The sequence below is a fragment of the Vicugna pacos genome, chromosome 7, assembly GCF_048564905.1.
Source record: "Vicugna pacos chromosome 7, VicPac4, whole genome shotgun sequence".
In the NCBI taxonomy this organism is placed as follows: domain Eukaryota; kingdom Metazoa; phylum Chordata; class Mammalia; order Artiodactyla; family Camelidae; genus Vicugna; species Vicugna pacos.
In genome coordinates this window covers 37,158,112-37,175,191 of record NC_132993.1, presented here as the reverse complement: position 1 = coordinate 37,175,191, position 17,080 = coordinate 37,158,112, and the positions used below count along the sequence as shown (strand labels likewise).

General features: G+C 33.7%; 1 protein-coding gene across 1 annotated transcript in view; it reads right to left on the bottom strand.

The window, feature by feature from the left end:
• Positions 1-17,080, bottom strand: part of HERPUD2 (HERPUD family member 2) — a 35,810-nt gene that overhangs the window by 4,204 nt on the left and 14,526 nt on the right. Inside the window, exons 3-5 of the mRNA XM_006201888.3 lie at positions 15,280-15,393; positions 12,650-12,804; positions 935-1,057 (exon numbers count right to left, since the gene is read on the bottom strand). Of these exons, the coding sequence (XP_006201950.1) occupies positions 935-1,057; positions 12,650-12,804; positions 15,280-15,393 (392 nt within the window). The remainder of the gene's footprint in view (positions 1-934; positions 1,058-12,649; positions 12,805-15,279; positions 15,394-17,080) is intronic.

Sequence of the window (17,080 nt, the reverse complement as noted above, 5' to 3'; positions counted from 1 at the left end):
AGTACCTCTGACAAAGAAGTCAAGGAGAAGGCACTTAAGAGGATGGTGGAGTCAAATTTTGGACATACCAAATTTTGGGGAGAGGCAAATTTCTCACTGGAAATCACCAATAATTAAGTGGAGATACGAGGTGAAGCACAGGAAATGAAGAACTGGGAGTAATGACTGAGCACTAACAACTAAGGCCATGGAAGAAGGAAATCCAAGAGGACTGGCCCTATCTTGTCTTCCCTGCCAGGCTGAGTATCATAAGGCACATGGTAAGTATACAAATACCTGTCTAACTGAGCAAGGAATGTTACAATTTAGAAACAGGGAAAAAACAGGCTATCAAAGGACACAAAATAATGATCAGAAAGATAAAAGGAATGACGAGGACAACAGAATCACAGAAACAAGGAGAGGAGAACATTAAAGAGAAGCTAGAAATGTTAAATGAATGCATTGGAAGTTCAGAAGAAAGCAAGCTAAGAAACTGTATTCACTGCTAAGATTGTTCCATGCTGACCAGAAGCAAGACTTACTCAAATACTGACAGTCCAGAAAGCATATTAGCTACAATTGAGGTTCAACATGAACCTCCCTGACATACAACTCTCTATTCCCTTTTTCATTTAATGGCCTATCTTCATGTAGATCTGCTGCCTTCCAGTGAAACTTTCCTAAGTTTTCTCCTCTTAAATGGATAAAATGTTCTATTAAAGAAAATACCTGAATACTACTAAATACAATTAGAGGAGAGAGGGAGAAGCAGAGAATAGGTTTAGTTGATGTGAACGGGCTGCGAACCCTTTTTCCTTTAGCCAAACCATTTAAAATAATTTCTAAAAACCAATAAAATATATCAGTAAATGAAATCCCAAATCAACTTACTTAGGATGAAAAAGAAAATAAAGCAAACAACACAGTGAGTAAAGAATTCAAAACGACTTACTATTGCATATAATACTGATGAGCATACATCTGCTGCCACCACAGCATCTGCAGTGGGCTGAAAGCGGGGTACACTGGGAATCCAGCCGGAACTGCTTGCCCAGGAAGCTGGTTGTCTATATTACTGCAACAGAGTGATAAAGAAGTGTCTTTTAATGCTCTACAAGTTGAAAGCATCTCCCTAAATTTTTATTTCTGAACTGTAAGTTATCTATTAACAAAATATAGTAAATCTTACTGAAAAGAAAAATACTTATTTTCAACCTTCCTCAAGTAAAACAAAATATAGAGGATGCATCACTAAGTAACACAATAGAGAATTATTATTTGGAGCTAGTAAAAGGGATGACAAAATTAGTGACTGGAGGAAGGGAGTTTAAAGCTTCACCTTATTCCATATGCAAATGAGCTTCAAGTCGACTAAAATTAAGTATTAAGAGGTAAACCAAAGTAAATCCAGAAGCAACTAGAATTGATTATTTACCAAACCTTTGGAGGGAGGAAGACTTTCCTAATTTATAAGCAGTAGAAGAAAGCACAAAAAGGCAACATATTTGATGACATAAAATTTAGAGACAGAGCTTTAAAAAAAAAGTTTGCAATAAATAGTAGTTTTTCTACATAAAGAACTCATAGAAATGGAAATAATCATTAGGACACCAAATAAATGCAAGTAAGATAAAAATAGGGATTCTTTTAATCTGTCAATATCTAGTGTTGGCAAGGGGTACAACTAAAACCCAACTCTTTGATTGCTAAGAGGATAAACTGGAATAAGGCTTTAAAAAACAATTTCATAAAATTAAATACTTAAAAAAATTCACTTATACCCAACTGCCCAAGCAGTTCTGCTTCTGAAAATTAGCTTAAAGGAATAAACAGAAAAAAATTTTCACATCTCGCCCTTTAAGTCTTTGTACATACTCATCCTGCTTAGGAATCGCATACTCAACCTACTCCCACTCCCTGCCTCCTTTCCCCTAATAACAAGAGAGAAAATGAAAACTGGGACAACAGCTCATGATTCAAAACAGAGTGAAAACCTTATCATAGCACTTATCACCATGTTGAAATTGCCTGAGTTTAATTCCACTCCTATGAAGGCATTTCTCTGATCTATCTACTTTGACTGACTTCTACTACTAGAATCTATCCTAAATATAAATGGCAAAAATTTGATATGATGTATGCACAAATCTATTCATCATAACACTACTTGTAACAGTAAAGACTGGAAATAACTCAAATATTCATCAATAGGAGACTGTCATAGTTTATGCAGTCAGTGAATTGGTATGTGTCTATAAAAAGGAAAGATCATCTCCATACAATCCTGCAGAGTGATCTCCTGGATATTCTGTTAAAAAGCAAGGTATTGAAGAATATTTATAATACACTATCTTTAATGTTAGAATGAGAGGATATATTTATATGTATGTGTATGTATAGATATATGTATGTGTGTACATACATACATATATATAGTGTATGCATGTGTATATACACACTTTCCTAAATTTTCACAATGAATTAGTGGAAAAATAAACCAAAACTAAAAAATAATAAAAGTAGTTACCTATTATGGGGAAGGAGATCAGGAAAAGGGAATAAAATGAAAGCAGGGCTCTCTGAATATGTATCTTGTTTTATAGATTTGAGACTGGAACCTTAAAAGTATTTACACAATTAAGAAAAAAGCTAAATTAAAAAGAAAAAATAATAAGACATAAAAAAATTCAAAGAAACAGAAAAAATGAACTCATGTATCAAGTCTGATAGTGTAACACACAGAGAAGAATTATTCTACTGGCTTCAAAACAGTATTTTAACTGTAGTAAGATAAATCCTAAAGACAGAAAAGAACCATAACAATTTTAAACTATAAATACTATTTTTCATCAGGGTTCCCTGGGAACCTCAAGATGAGCCTGGGACGTCTTGTCAAGCATGAATCTAGAACATTATCCAAAATTATGAAAACCATGTCAAAAGGACACAGCAGAAAATGCAACAGACTCCCACGGGCCAAAGATGAATTAAGAGTATCTAAGAGTTTCAAGACGAATCAGTACATCATTCAGCAGATATTCTGGAGACCAAACACAAACATATTAAAGTTTTTAGTTCACACTGACACTTTAAAACAAAAACAAAAACAAAAAAACCTCATTCATCACCTTTCATGGTTACTAGCAAAACAACTTACTACCCTGAAAACTGATAAAGAACCCAGCATTTATCAGGCCTTTCTTGAATGGATTTGTATATTAGGATAACAAAATGATGAGAGAAAGAAGAGGAATGACAGAACTAGGAAATTATCCTTTTGTAACAATTAATGAAATCATGGATCTGGTCAAAGATTATCAATGACTACTAAAAGGCTGACCAAGAACTTTATAATATGGAGGATCAGGCTGGTAACACCTAAACCCACTGATCAGTTTTAACATGACTAGAGGTAAGACAGCCAAACTTTAGGTGCCTCCTGAAGTGATGCAAGGACACAGCACCACCTACAAAGAATTCCTTAAAAGAAAAAAGAAAAGGGAAGGGGGAGGGGAGGGGAGGGGAGGAAGGAAGAAGGACACTTATGAGAACACATACATACTAAAAACATGAAATCAGTATTTCTCTTTTCCATTTTCAAACATTGTCACCTATCATTCTGTAAGTGATCTTGTCAGTCAAAAAAAATTAAACATTACTATTTACAGTGTTTGTACTTTTATAGTGTGTGGAATCAGGTTTGCATTTGGCCACATTCTATAGAGAGCACAACCTATAGCTGTAGGGCTTAATCGGATAGGTTGTTCAAAAAGACAGTGTGCAGAAATGGAAAAGAAAAATAATGGTTTCATGTTTATTGTATGTGTGTATTCTCTTAACTGTCCTCTAACCAGTATATTATAAAAAATAACTTCAGCACTTTTGCAAATTTTCAGTTATTCCAAAATAATGGTTTTTTTAATGGCATAAGCAGGCTACTCAGTCAAGTAGATGATAAACCCTTTCCTGGTTTGCTCAAAACTAAAGCAGAGTGATGGAAATTAACAGAGTCTTTAGGTTAAAATTATCCAAATCAGGAGTACTACTAGCACATAGAGAAAATTGACTTTTCATTATCTTTGGTCCTTATCTCTTTACATGATAAAAAAAAATATGATATAGCAATCAAATTTCTAGTATTTATCAGTTAAAAACAGCATTTGAAAACGTTTACTAATCATGAAATAATTTCATGTATGAAAATCTTTTAATAGGATTGGTTGTAAAAGAAGCATGAGGTGTTACTGCATGATATATGCAATGTTTTTAAATTTTTAGCACAATTTTTATTCTTTGATTTATATTTATATAAACATATTTTAGTATTGTATGTAAATACAACTTCCTATTTCTTATTAAAAATCAGAGTAAGGGTCAGTTTCTATCATAAGAAAATCTTATGTAAAATATATTCTGGAGTATCCTCTGTGCCTGTCTCCTTATATAGGTATGAGAACATTTCCTACCGCATATGGTTGTTATATATATACTGCATATATATATATCATATCACATCAAACAATGTCTGGCACAAAGTAAGCAAATATTAAAAAATTATTGTTATTATCATTGCTAGGGAGGGATATATAATGATGTGTTTACCAGAATTTGTGCTTTCCTTCTGTAGTATTGAACTTTTGCTAGGAAGTGACTGCCCAGTTAGGGACTACATTTCCTAGCTCCTCTTGTAACTCCTTGAGCTATGTGACTACTTCTTGCTCATGGAATGTGAGTAACAATGGAATATATCACTTCTAGGCCAAGGTATTTACAAAGTAGGTGTGTTTCTCTATGTTTTTTCTCCCCATATGCCAAGTATATATAGATGAACGCCAAGACCTTATGAGGTGAAAAGACATAAAGTGGAAAAACCCTGGGTCCATGAATCACCTGATGGAGAAAAATTATCTACATAGGAATAATAAACACTAGAATCAGACTACTACATGAGTAAGAAACAAACTTCTCTGATGTTAAGATTCTAAACTTCGGGAGTTACATGGTTATTTGTCAGCCAAGTGTCAAAATGTTTTATAAAAGTGATTTAATAAAATTCATATTTTTACATAAGCTACAGTTAAAAAATAAATAAAAATAAATTTTTAAAAGTTGAATTTAACTGAATTTAATCAGGCCCTAGATTTAGCTACCAGTTTACGGGCAATCTATGGAAATAAAGGAAAATACTAACTGATGCCATGAGAATATAGAGAGCCACATCTAGACTACTGTGTGAAATTACATAGAGCAGAAAAGGCATAAAGTAAAAAATGGGAGGGATAGGGATTATATTAGAAGAGCTTTAAGAAACATCAACCAAATGCAGTATGTCAATCTCGTTGAATACTGATCCAATCAAAACCACCATGAAAAAGATATTTGAGACAATCAGGGAAAATGGAACACAAATTAGGTATTAAATGATTAAAGAATTTTTAATTTCGTTGAGTGCTCTAATGGTATTGTGATTCTTATAGTCCATATTTGTCATATCTGTTACATACACAGTGAAGTATTCCGATGAACTGATATGATATCTAGGTTTTACTTTAAAAATATTCCAGCCCAAGAAAAAAGGGAGAAGGAAGGGGGACTGGTTGAAGAATCAGTCTATTAATAGTTGCTGAAGCTGGGTGTTAGGTAAAAGGTGGTTCCTTATAATATTTCCTGTACTTTGTGAATATTTTGAAAGAATAATAAAATCTTTAAAAATTAAAAAAAACCCAAGATAGATAGACAGGTTAAACAGTGGGCTTATTCATTAAATTTTAGTAGTCTATACAATGGAATATTGTGCATTTGATAAAAGAATGGGAGGGCTCCTATGCATTATTGTGGGACGATGTTAACATATCTAGTGAAAAAGCAAATGTAGGCTAGTGTGAATACAAAGTACACTAATTTGTGTTCAGTTCACACACACACTTGTGTAAGCACAAATAGCTATAACAGTTGCTTCTGAGGAAGGCAACTGGGTAGCCAGGAGACACAAGAATGAAACTCTTGTATACCTTCTTCATTTTAAAAATGGTACCATTCATATATATTACCTCTCAGAAAATAACTAAGAAAAGAAATTGCTTATTTACTCTCCTGTCTCTCTGACCAGACTCTGCTCCTAAGAACAGGAAATGGGCTTTATCCATTATGATATTCCAGTTTTTAGCACAATACATATGTGTTGAACAACTTCATATGAAAACCAACAAAACACTGAAATAAAGTACTCATTATAAGCAACTATTTAATCTAGTAACTTGCAAACTTCACTTAATTTTTCAACATTAAATGGAAACATGTAATGTTGATATGGTAAAAATTACAACTAAATTAAAGAAAACCATTTGCAAAGAAAAGGATACTGGAAGGAAATACTAAATGTTAACAAACAGTTGTCTTTAGATAATTGGATGGGTAATTTTCTCCCTCCCTTTGCTGTTTTTTCCCCCAAACTCTATAATATGCATATATTGCTTTTATAATTCAAAATAATTTTTAAAAATTTTTTGCAAAGAACCAAATAAAACAGAAACAGGAAACAGAACTATCTGGAATATAATATGTCTGTCTCCATACAATATGTCATATTCTTTATGCAAGGAAAACAAAGTAAGAGGATGACCTAACCAGATTAGGAAAGTCACAATGAGGAGGTTGCTGATATATACATGCAGGAGAAAATCATCTGATGGCACAAGTTCTGACAGCTTCTTTTTCCTTTTCGGGTGGCTATAGGATAAAAACTAAACACAGAGAAAAGGGGCAAGGGAATGTTATAGGAACACAGGGAAACAGTACAGTATAGTAGAGATTATGGCAAAAACCAAGAACTTGAAAGACTGTTATTCACAAATCTATACTTGAAAACTATACCAAAAACATTCATTAGTATGCTTTTTAAAGTTAAGAATTATAAAAGAGAGGAGATGAAAGGAATTGGAAACGTCAACAATTAGGAAAAAATTCTTTCCCCCACCACTCTGTGCAATGATGCAGCAACTGCACAGATTCTCCACTTTGCTTCCAGAGTATGCCGTTTCAAGACTGCACACTTGCTTTGTTCTCCCTGCTGAACCTGCCCTTAAGACCATGTTACCACCTATCAAGCCCTCCCTACTCCTCCAGAGACAGTCACTGCCTCCTCCAGGCTCCCACAGAACTTTTTTCAAGACCAAGATAGCACATCAGCAGATGGCAATTTATTTGCCTATGTGACCTATTTCCATCCAGGGCAACTACATAATTCATTTTCCTGTCTTCAGTGCCCAACTACAGTAAATTCTAAAGTAAACTTTTTCCTGAATAAAGCCACAAGGTCCTCATGCAGACAAATTTGCTTACCCAGTCACCAATACTTAAAATCTGACCAACAGATTTGACTAGAGAAAAATTTTAAACAGGAGAGTAGAGGGGAGAGAACCACCATTATAAATGAAGTCAAAATACAAATGGTAACCTAGGAAAATATACTGAAACAAATGACAGACGAAATAGAGTCACTTCACCAAGACTGTTAAAAACATACTTTCAAGTCAGGTAAGAATTTGAATTCTAGTTCTGCTACTGACTACTTCTGTGAACTTAGGCAAGCTACATAATCTTTTCACCTCCTTCTCCTCAGTCATATGATGGGAGAGAATAGTACCTAGACTACAGAGTTGGCATAAAGTTCAGTGAAATAAAGCATGTGCAAGTGCTCAATACAATGCCTAGCTTGTGCTAATTGCTCAATAAGTACTAATTATTGATATCCTTTTAGATAAAGAACTATCACAAATGAATTTTTTAAAATACCAACATGCCAACATATAAGCATTTCACAAAACAAAATAAAAAAGAATGTCTCTCTATTGTGTCTCAAATTAAAACAAGGACATTCCAACTTACCACACTGGCAAATACATATCTGTAAAGGGCTCTTTAACAACAACTGTTATTGGGAGAATAAACTGGTACAGCTTTTTTATGGCTGAATAGTATTCCATTGTACATATCTACGACAATTTCTTTATCTACTTATCCATCTATGGACACTTAGGTTGTTTCCTTATCAAGGCTACTATAAATGATGCTGGAATGAACATGTGGGTACATATATCTCTTCAAATTAAGTGTTTTTATTTTCTTCAGATGAATACCCAGAAGTAGATTTGCTGGATCATATGTAGTTCTGTTTTTAATTTTTTGAGGAAACTCCATACTGCTTTCCAACATGGCTGGAATTTACATTCCCAACAACAGTACACAAGGGTTCCCTTTTCTTCACAGTCCCAACCAATGCTTGTTATTTGTTGTCTTTTTAATAAAAGCCATCTGACAGGTGTGAGGTGATATCTCATTGTGATTTTGACTTGCATTTCCCTGATAATAAGTGATGCTGAGCATCTTTTCATGTACCCACTGGTATCCATATGTCTTCTTGGAAAAATATTCAGATCCTCTGCTTATTTTTAATTGAATTATTTTTGGGGTTTTGTTTGTTTGTTTGTTTGCTATTGTATCAGTTTTTTATATATTTTGGATATTAACCCCTTATCAGATACATGATTTGGAAATATTTTCTCCCATTCAGTAGGTTGCCTTTTCATTTTATTGATGATTTCCTTTGCTGTGCAGCTTTTTAGTTTGATGTAACTCCATTTGTTTGTTTTTGCTTTTGTTGTCAAATCTAAAAAATCATCAGCAAGTCCAATGTCAAGGGGCTTATCACCTATTATCTTATAGGAGTTTTATGGTTTCAAGTCTTACATTGAAGTCTAATTCATTTTGAATCAATTTTTGTATATGGTGTGAGATAGTAGTGTAGTTTTATTCATTTGCATGTGGCTGTCCAGTTTTCCCAACACCATTTATTGAGGAGACTGTCCTTTCCCCATTGTACATTCTTGCCTCCTTTTTCATAAATTAATTGCCCATATATATGCATAACTTTATTTCTGGGTTCTTTATTCTGTTCCATTGATCTATGTGTCTGTTTTTATGCCAGTACCATATTGTTTTAATTACTATTATTTTGTAGTATAGATTGAAATCAGAGAGTACAATACCTCTAGCTTTGTTCTTCTTTCTCAGGATTGCTTTGGCTATTTGGGGTCTTTTGTGGTTCCACACTTATTTTAGGATTGTTTTATTTCTGTGAGAAATACCATTGGAATTTGATGGGAATTGACTGAATCTATAGATTGTTTTGAGTAGTATGGACATTTTAACAATATTAACTCTAATTCATGAGCATGGAGTATCTTTCCATTTATTTGTGTCTTCAGTTTCTTTCATTATTGTCTTGCAGTTTTCAGTGCATGGGTCTTTCACCTCCTTGGTTAAACTTATTCCTAGTACAGACTTTAAATGTTGTAGATTTATATTTGATCTGGAAAGATGTCCAGGCTACAGTATGTTTTTTTAAAAGTCTTATAAAATAAAATTATATGATATTTCTACTTATAAAGTATACTTAGAAAAAGGGTTTGGAAGGAAAATATAAAAATTACTATTTTAACTATAAAACTAATGATAATTAAAAAATAATATAATGAGTAATATTATTAAATAATAAAATAATAAATAACAAATAATTAATATTATTTTAACTATAAAACTAATAAAATAAGTACAAAAGTTGTTTCTCAGTGGTGGGTTAAAAGCAATTTTTACTTTAAAAAATCAGATTAATATAGAAGGGTATAATGAGCAGGTTTCCAGTTTTATTAATTATAAAATAAGGCTGTTACTATTTCAAAAGAAAAAATTGAATGTACAAAACAGTGGTATTCTATAAACCAGTGAGCAATTTTTGGAGTTAAGTAAATGTGACAGCACAGCACACTGAGTCCAAGACAGTCAGTCGGGATTTATAAATGTGACATTATAAATGGACAAAGTGGTGAGGTATGTGTACTGTTTGGTCTTTTCATGTTTCTTTAAGAGCTAGATAGGCAAATAATCCCTTGCATTATGGTTACTCAAAGTGAGATTCCCAGAATATTATTAAGTTGGCAGATTGCTGAGCACTACTCCAAACCTAGTGGCTCAAGAACTCAGGGAGTAGGGAGCAGAATTTAGCAATTTTAACAAGCTAACTAAAGATTGAGAGTACTAACCTACATGGTGGAAAACACATATGAATAGTTAACCATAAGCTGTACTGAAGTCTGAAAAAGCAGTGCTGAGATTGTATTTTGTGGGTGAATTCTTCAAGGTCACTAAATTACTGCTCTTGCACATTTAAGGCTACAGCTATGTTAAATAAAATTTACTTAAAGATAGATGTAAAGTCTTCCTTAGTAAAAAATTACAACTATGAGGTTGAGTTAAATTATGTTCATTGTTGAACTGAATAACCTATTTATTGAACTTTCACTTAAATTGCTTTGTAAGTCACAAAGTGCTCTTTCCAAATATAAAGATTTATTTTTCAGCATTGAGCACTGGCATTCATTCATTCCAATGTTTCAGTGTATCAGACACACACGTGCCTATACATCTGTTTGCTGAATGAATGTACAACATTCATTTCTAAGTATGAATGAATTTACAGATAACTGCTAGCACATCACTCAATACTTCACATACATGAATTTTTAATCCACACAGAAATCGTCTATGATAAGTACTGTTATCTCCAGATCATGAGCAAACTGAAGCAAAGTAGGGGAGAGACTTGCCCAAGCTAGTAGTGGATAGGACCAGGATTCAAACCAAGTCAGGCTGGATCCTGAATCTGTATATCCACTAAGCTATACTGCCCTCCTTATTTAAAACTAAACACTACACATTTAATAATAGATTCCCTAAGTGAAGCTCAAATCTCTAATGATTTTATTGCTCATCATTTTAATACTTACTTTTAGCAAAATAAACACTAGTTCAGTTTTTTCTAATCAGTTTTATATACTTCTAAGAGCTAAATGACTTTGCCTCTGAAGTTTGTTGATTTCTTCAACAGCCTAGTTTAGAGAAATTATTCATCTTTTCCCAAGATATCTATTATCTTATTCTGAAGACCAGCAACTTTATCACTTTGTTTTGTCTATTACAAAATATATTCACTGTAAGTATGAGAAAGAGTTAAAAATCTTATTGTCCAGAGATAACAACTATTAACATGTTATTATATATTCTTCAGGGTTTATTATATCCATAACATTCTCACTTTCCACCACTACCACCAAGTAAGTAAAATCACTCTATAAATTGAGAAGAACTGAACTGTCTTACTCTGCAAAAAAGATAGGAAATGAATCACTGTCATAAGATAGGAAGTATTTTAAGTTACTATTCTATAATGTAAACACCCTAGAACACTGCTTTTTACAAATAACTAAGTTTTGGTTTATAATAATCATTTTCTGAAAGCAAAAATAGTTTCATAGGATGCTTTACAAAGTCTATAATCAACCTCATCTAAACATTTATTTTTGAAGAAATGCTTCACATTCAAGAAATACAAATGAGATTTTTTTAATATTTTGCTATATACTCAGCTTCATTTCTTACATTAAGAATTGAATTAAGTTTAAAATTCTAGCAGGGAGGATATAGCTCAAGTGGTAGAGCACATGCTTAGCATACACAAGGTCCTGGGTTCAATCCCCAGTACCTCCTCTAAAAATAAATAAGCAAACCTAATTACCCTCCCAAGACAAACAAACGAAACTCTAAGTAAGAAGTGCCTGTATGTTTATTATATCCTGTTTGGCATAACAGTCAGTGGCTATCCCATGGTTATATCACTTACTTACTCCCTAGCCGTTTCCTTATTTCCAGCCTCACCACGGACCTGGAGCACTGCCACACACTACAGTCCCACAGCATGCTACGCAACACAAAACAACTATCTCTACCTATTATTCACGTTTTCTTTACTTCAAAAGTAACAACAGTACCCTAGCAAAGTACTCTGGTTTCAGACATAACCCAGGTCTAAACTATATTCTCCAAGATCTTACTCTCTGAGCTGTCTGAAAGATGTGCTGTGGCTGTTGGTTGCACTTCCCCCGGAACTGGCTAACCCACGAGGCCTGCTATAGTTGCTAAATATAAGGTAGCCATAGCAAGCTTGAGTAAACTCTTCTCACAAGGACTCTGTATAAGATGCAGTGGTTAGCATATCTTCATAATATATCACAGTCTTACTCTACCTCAATTGTTACCAAGCCTGGCCGATCATAAACACCTGTGGAACTTTTGAAAAACAGATTACAGGGCCCTATACTTTTCCAAGAACACCCTCACTCACCCATCTGCTCCCCAGAAGACTAATTTGAGTAGATCTACAGTGAGACTGAGTTAAAAAAAAGTTAGTTACCTAGATCCTTGCTATTCAAAGCATGGTCTAAGCATCAAAAGCATCAGCATCACTGGGGAGCTCTCTGGAAATACAGAATCTCAGGCCCCTTCAGACCTACTGAGGCAGAACTTACATCCTAACAAGAGACCCAGGTGATTAGCACAAACATTAAAGACTGAAAAGCAATGCACTAGACAATTCTAATGTATAACCAGTTTTCAAAAGCACTGCTCTACCTAATCCTCTAATTCGCACCCCTAACATATAAATCAGATATATGAGTAAATTTCAAATGTACTTTGATTAGTGAAGGGGGCTACCATGAAGTCTGGAGTCACAGATTTTGAAAAGGCCCACAGCTACCGCGGTTTCACTCACCCTTGCATTACATATGGGAACTGCTGACTCTGTGCTGGGTCGGTTTGTGCTTGTGGAAGGGCACGTTGCCTCAATCCTTCTGAGGAAGAACTGGTAGCTAAAGACAAGGTTTCTTGACTGGCTGATGGAGTGGATGATCCTGACTGATCTGAATTCTACAAACAAAAATGTAATTATTTTTTCAAGGAGACTTAATTCATTACAATCACTAGATTATAGATACATTGCGAAAAATGTATTTATGAAATCCCTCTGCAAAGAGTGAATTTTACAAATGTACTGATTTGAATTCTGTGCCCAGCATAATAGATAGATATTTTAATTCTGATGAGACTAAAGAGTTTAGAAAATCAAAATCCCTTACTTACGTAACAGTCCATGTCTCAACTAGAAAAGGCTGAGTAGTTATTATATACCAAAAAAAGAATACAAAATTGTGAAAATTAAATTAATGCATGCAAAGCTCTTTTCATGATGCTTAACACATAGGAAGTATTCAATAAATGGTACTAATTACTGTCACTTAAAAAGTTACTACATGCCAGCTACCATATAATATGCTATTAGTAACATATTGCTTTAAAATACTGAAGAACATGCTAGAAATTGGTGTTAACTCTGACATTAACAAGAAACATAACCTTAAAATTCACTTAACCATTAAGTCTCAGCTTTCCTACTAAAAATGAGATTGAACTAGATTTTCAAGATTCCTTTCAGTTCTAAAATTCTATTAGTTTATAAATTTAAAAAAACCCACTGAATAGTTTTTTTACAAAATGAACAAGATACCAAATAGGATTTAAAAATTCTCATGCTCCCATGATGTCAGTCAGAGATTCAATAACCTCAAATAATATAACCCCAATTTGTTGCTGTTTGAAAATAGTCTGTCAAGAGTTTTCTGTAAATGTAAAACACAGTTACGTTTTATATAAACTACCCACTTTAAAAAGCTAGGTATGATATAATGTTAACATTCTTTCAAGTTTGTTAAAGTTGCATTTACCTGTACTGCCTTCCTATTGACAGCATGTCTTTTTGTATGTCTATCTTCCTTAGTCTTCCCATGTGAAAAGGTCCAAGGACACTGGTCTTTTGGAAAACTAATGAAAGCTTTAAGATATTATTCTACACCAAATAGATACCATTATCTTACCCGGGAGTCTGCTGCTTAGGCACATAAACCGGGAAAGGCCTCTTTTTTGACATTTCTTATTAAATAGATCATCAAAATATGGTGTTCATTTAAAAAGCAATAGAATAGAAGCCTACTCATTTAGCAGGACAGCCTAATTTCTCTAGAACTAATTATTTCTGACTTTATTAGATAATTCTTTCATGAAAAGATTTTTAAGACATTTTCAAATCCCATTGAAATTTCTCAGCCATGAAAAATTAAGAGGAATTCAACTTAATTTTCTTTGATACTTTTTAGATTTTTATTACACACCTCGGAAAAACTGAATATGTAACTAATGACATGAAATCATGGCTGATGAACCTAGAAAAGTGAGAAGATTCTTTGTCAACAATAATTGGAGCAACACAACTGTGTCCAACAACTATATATGGAACTCTATACCAATGCCAGTGTTTTAGCCCTTCTTGAAGCAAGGTAGGAAACACAGAAAGACTCTCACGTTTATTGACAAAACATATTTCAGTTTAATGTAAGCTAAAGTCCCATGGCTGTTATGAGAAAATACTTACCACTGAGACCATACTCATTAAATATAGCAACTAGAGGATCTAGTTTCTTAAAGAAGCAGTCAACTAGTATCTGTCTACTGAAAGATCTTTCAACTAATTATCACCCCTGCCACTCATCCCCCTCCTTAAAGGTTTGGCTAGATTCTTGACAAGAAGGAAAGTACACTTAGCAGTACAAACGTTCCCTGCCCAAGAAGTTTTAAGCAAGCTTCCTCTCATTCAATCCTTTTCTCTCACCTCCAAAAGTGTCAGATAAAACTTTTATGAGAAACCAAAAATAATTTAATATAAAAGAATCTAGGACAGTGTCTTTAAAACTTGTAGAAAATGTCTAAGTTGAAGAGTTCAACTATTTTTTTAAATTTCCAAAACAGTTTTAGGCAGGAGGAAAAATAAGGAGGGAGAAATGAATACTCAAGTCTGAAAGAACTGAGCAGATTAAGTACTTTTTCCTCCTGCAGTTGGAATGTATCCTCAAATCCAGTCATTTTAAAAGATAAAATTCTTGAACAAGCAATTTCCTTCAAGACGATTTAGCAAAGTTTAAATAATGTAATCTACATTGACTAAATGTACTACATCAAATACCCTAAATACTTCCGAAGTTTCGGCCCTCAGGCTTATATTATATAACCATATCATAATTCTGTTTTCTGGGTATTTCAGTAATTAAATCCCTGAAGACTGGATCTAATACCGACCTACCACACAGTAAATTATATCTCCTGGGGAACAGGCTTCAAGGGATAACACTGGGTACTGGATCTTTAAAACTGAAGTTTAAATGCTTAACTTGAGCTGTTCAAAACACAGTCTCACAATCCACAATCTCTAATTGTTCTATTTTCCACTTAGTTTTTAGAGGCAAAAAGGATAATCAGAAAACTTCAACATTTACTCCTCCCAAAACAACTCACAGAATTGCTGCTGGATGCCAATGCTTCATGACTTTCTCTACTGGTGCTGGATTTTGGAGAACTGGGAGGAGTCCGAGAAGTACATACTAGATGAACCATATGATACTCATCTTGCTAAAATTAAAGAAGATTACATTTAAAGGGTAATACTGGAAAAAACACAGCTCAAAAAAGTCAGTAGCTAAGCAGAAATACTTAACTCAGAACTTAAGTTCCTTTCTAGCATAGCCATTTTATAATAATGTTGTCATTTGCAAGTAAATTGGGGAACTTTTGAATTCAGTAATTTTCTCCATGCTTAGAAAATGGTCTCAATACTCAGGAATTGCTATATAAAAAAATGATTATTCTGTATACCAAGCAGTCTTAAAGCAAACAGTGCTGTAAAGTTGGGTCAATGAAATCTATTATTTCAATAAAAAAACACTAGCACATTAATATAAGAACTGCAATAGTCACACTGAAGCTTAAACTGGTTTTATCTCTAACACACACAGACATAAAGTATCTATTTGAACTATATTCTGTAAATATTCCAAATGTGCGTCTATAAATCTATAACTGAAGGAAAATATTCTAGTAATGACTAGAATTGGAATTTTGGCTTAGCAATTTCATGAGTATATTTATAGCCAGGCATAATGCAAGTAAATAAAATGGAGAAAGGAAAGAGAATAAAGAGGGGCAGAGAAGAACAAAAGATAGCTCAACAACTTTTAAAAAATACAGAAAAGAAAAAAAATCAGAAAATGATCAAGAAAAGGGGGCAGGAAGAAAGATGCCCCGTTGTGAGAAAGAGAAACAAAGCTCCTAGAAACTAAGAATTCATCATCTATCATAAACCTAGGATTGTGAATCCAAGAAAAGGTAGGAGTAAGCCCCTCCCCTAAAGAGGCTCATGATATTGTTGAAAGAACAGACTAGCACATTAGAGCACAATTAGAGAAATACATAAAACAGCCTTTTGTATAAAATTAAGAAGAACAAATTAGGATGCCAGGGAAAGGCATACCCAGAGATAGCACGACATGAGGCATGACTAGCAAGGTAGGTAGAAAGCAGGCCTGATTTACAATGTCCCCTTGACTTTGGAACACAGAACATTAAAAAGCATCCAAGTGTAAGATGTTTATCTTTACAAACCTAGTTTCAAAGGTCACATTAACCACAACTAGCTCATAGTATATATTCACCTTTGGGAAATATTTCTGTAAAATATTTTGTAAGTTAACAGCTAATGGCAGCTTTTAACTAAGAAAAAGTAAGGAGTTATACAGTTCAAAGATCTGTTCAAAATGTAAACATACTGTTCAGAATGTTTCACAAGGGGCACAACAGTCCTTTGACTGAAGCACTCTTATTTTAAGTCTTCTGGTTGGAAACCATTTCTAACAACAAAAGCCTTTTTAAAGGTATGTATATGCAGACTCTAGCTATCCTTGGGTTAAAATAATAAATCTGTATTTCAAAGAGCATATAGCAGAAAGGTTTTTAAGCATAAAAACAGAAAAAATGAACAGGTGGAGCACAGAGGGTTTTGGGGGTAGTGAAATACTCTGTATGATACTCCAATGGTGGATACATGTCATTATACATTTGTTAAAACCCACAGAATACATAACACCAAGAGTGAACTCCAATGTAAACTATGAGTTTGGGGTAATAATGATGTCAATGTAGGCATCAGTTGTAACTACAACAACACTCTGATGTGGAATGTTGTTAGTGGGGATAGTTGTTCACATGTAGAGGCAAGAGGTTTCTCTTTACACTTTCTGCTTAATTTTGCTATGAACCTGAA